Source organism: Theropithecus gelada, chromosome 10 (assembly GCF_003255815.1).
Source record: "Theropithecus gelada isolate Dixy chromosome 10, Tgel_1.0, whole genome shotgun sequence".
Classification (NCBI taxonomy): Eukaryota; Metazoa; Chordata; class Mammalia; order Primates; family Cercopithecidae; genus Theropithecus; species Theropithecus gelada.
This window is the reverse complement of record NC_037678.1, coordinates 18,107,450-18,110,624: the sequence shown is the minus strand read 5'-3', so window position 1 is coordinate 18,110,624 and position 3,175 is coordinate 18,107,450. Positions and strand designations below refer to the sequence as shown.

The following is a 3,175-nucleotide window of genomic DNA, read 5'->3' as shown; positions in this document are numbered from 1 at the left end:
AGCAACGGCAAGCGCCGAGGCTCGAAACTCTTCAGGCCAACGTCTTTCCTCTGGTTAAGCTGTATTGTCCTCTAGTGTATAGCTAGGATCTTTATTAGTCGATTTCCTCTAAGCTACAGCTAAGCGAAATCCAGGAGTTTAAATTCTAATGTAGTTATCTTTTGTTTTGGAGACGCTTTTCAGCAGCTTATGCAAACACCTTGAGTCTGGGTCAGGTCCGGTGCAAACGCTTGGAGTTTACACCCTCAGCTGGGAGGGGAAAAAGATAAGCCAGCAGCTGAGAAAGAAAAACCTGTTTGAATAAATACCATAGCTGAACATTTATGTTTCGGAATGAATCTGGATATACATCAAATAACTTTTTTTTTTATCGGAAAGGAGCATCCCAAAGAACGAAGCATGGCAGCTTATCGTTTATTCTAACAAACATTTGTGGATGCATCTATTATGGCCAGACATGTACTACAAAATGATCAAATCACAGCCCTTATGGATCGCCAGAACTCCTCAGTCTAGCATCCTTTGATGATCAAGACCACTTTAATCATGCTTTTATACGCCATGTTTCTTGTTCATAGTGGTAAGTGAGCCTCTTGTTCATAGTGGTAAGTGAGCTTTAAGTGATTTCAGTTTCGAGTTCTGCCTCATGTCAACAACTGCAACTTTGGGATTAGAAAGACTTGCAAGATTCCATTTCTATCTGTGCCATTTACTGGCTTGGTGTGATTAACCCTTCTTATCTCTGTTTCATCATCTCTAAAATGGGATCATACTTCTTTCTTGAGTAGAAGGCTAAATGAAGTGACACCGGAGGAGTAATCAGCACAGGGTTTGGCACACGGCAAGCACTCTGTAAACAGCTCTCCTCCTTCCATTCCCCCACTAGACTGTAAGTGCTGCAAAAAAAAAAAAAACAGTATGTAGTTTACATTCATTTATCGCATTACCTACACTGGTTCCGCTCTTCTTCTCTTCTGCCCCAATTTCTCCCCACTGATTAGGTGCTCTGACACATTGATATCATTCCCAATTATGAATTGTCTGAGTTTAGTACTCTGCACTGCCATTTCACTGAATCTGTGGTGGGTGAAAAATCCTAAAGCTTGAAGTCATGCAACTTTCAGAGTTTCCTGTGGTTACCCTGTTTCTTCTTGGAAAGATTTCAGACGTAAAGAATTCTCTTTTAAAATCAAGCCTTGACGTCTGTGCAACCTTAGGTCTCTTCCCTTTTCTATGTCTTATTTTATTTTATTTTATTTTATTTTATTTTGTTTTGTTTTATTTTATTTTATTTTATTGAGATGGAGTCTCACTCTGTCGCCAGGCTGGAGTGCACTGGCGCCATCTTGGCTCACTGCAAGCTCCGCCTCCCAGGTTCAAGCATTCTCCTTCCTCAGCCTCCCAAGTAGCTGGGACTACAGGTACACACCACCACTCCCAGCTAATTTTTGTATTTTTAGTAGAGACTGGGTTTCACCATGTTGGCCAGGATAGTGTCAACCTCTTGACCCCTGATTCGCCCATCTTGGCCTCCCAAAGTGCTGAGATTACAGGCATGACCTACTGTGGCTGGCCTCTTATTTTATTTTTAAAAAATTCAGGGCAGGACATTTCTCAAATAAAAAAACCAAGACTGAAGTTGATAGAAAACAATTTTAATTAAACACAGAAGACAGTAACAGTGAATATAAAACATGAAATCCAATATGCGGGTAGGGGAAAACCCCTAGAGGGCCTAAGGGATCTCCACTGAGAATGACCAATACAAATACAGACTTAAGAGTTTCTTACCCACCTGGTCAGAAATACATGCCTAGCTCTTGTTCCTAGAATCTTTCTTGCCCCAAACAAACATAAACACAGGCACACGTGGCATGCATACACTCACATTCATACACCTCTATTTAGCCCTTTAACACATTCTGCCTTATTCTGGGTTCCTGAAGGCTTGAGAAAGAAAACCTTCAACCTAAGCAATTCACGAGGGCTTTACAATTCCAGTGTATACTGTCTTCCCCTTCTGGGTTTACAGTAGTTGTGGGGTTAAGGACCATTTACTTCCCGGGGTGAATTGCAAACTGGCAATCAAGGGGCTGACTTCCCCCTCCACTGTCCACTTATCAGGTTCAGACCTTCCCAACCATGGAAACTTGGCTGCTGCTTTGAGGATGTTTCATACTTCAGGTCGGTGGAAATCAAAAGGAAACCCTGGAAAGGATGTGACAATGAAGATAACATCAAACCTTGGGCATGTCTGGGTTTGTCTGAGGTGTGAGGAACAGCTGGCTTCTTTTTTTATTATTTTAATTTTTGAGATGGAGTCCCAAAGGCTGTCACCCAAGCTGGAGTACAGTGGTGCAATCTCGCAAGCTCCGCCTCCTGGGTTCAAGTGATTCTCTGCCTCTTGGGTTCAAGTGATTCTCAGTCTCCCGAGCAGCTGGGACTACAGGCATACGCCACCACACCCAGCTAATTTTTGTATTTTTAGTAGAGACAAGGTTTCACCATTTTGGCTAGGCTGGTCTCGAACTCCTGACCTTAAGTGATCCGCCCACCTCAGCCTCCCAAAGTGCTGGGATTACACACATGAACCACCATGCCCGACTGAGAGATGGTTTCTTTACAAGGTCCTACAGAGGCAGGGCCTCCTCTACCCTTGCCCTGCTTTGTGAATGCCCCAGACAAAGGAAAGGCCATGTTGGAGTACTGTCACCTGATGTGACTTAGCCATTGTAGAAGCAGTGGGGGAGAAGCAGGGAGATGGGAGAGCATACGGGGTAGTGTAGGGCAGTGGTCCCCAGCCTTATTGACACCAGCAACCGGTTTCATGGAAGATACTTTTTCCACTGACTGGGATTGGTGGATGGTTTCAGGATGAAACTGTTCTACCTCAGATCATCAGGCATTAGTTGGATTCTCATAAGGAGTGTGCAACCTAGATCCCTCACACACACAGTTCACTATAGGGTTTGTGCTCCCATGAGAATCTAATGCTGTTGCTGATCTAATAGGAGGCAGAGCTCAGGCAGTAATGCTCCCTCGTCGGCGGCTCACCTCCAGCTGTGCAGCCAAGTTCCTAACAGGCCACACACCCAGACAGGTCCTGGGCCTGGGTGTTGGGGACCCCTGGACTGTACAGGATTGGAGAATTTCTTTAGAAACATATTTCCACCTC

General features: G+C 44.3%; 1 protein-coding gene across 1 annotated transcript in view; it reads right to left on the bottom strand.

The window, feature by feature from the left end:
- Positions 1-1,635: 1,635 nt before the first annotated feature.
- BPIFC (BPI fold containing family C) overlaps positions 1,636-3,175 on the bottom strand; it is a 46,300-nt gene continuing 44,760 nt past the window's right edge. Inside the window, exon 15 of the mRNA XM_025399980.1 lies at positions 1,636-2,208. Within this exon, the coding sequence (XP_025255765.1) occupies positions 2,086-2,208 (123 nt within the window). The 3' untranslated portion in view covers positions 1,636-2,085. The remainder of the gene's footprint in view (positions 2,209-3,175) is intronic.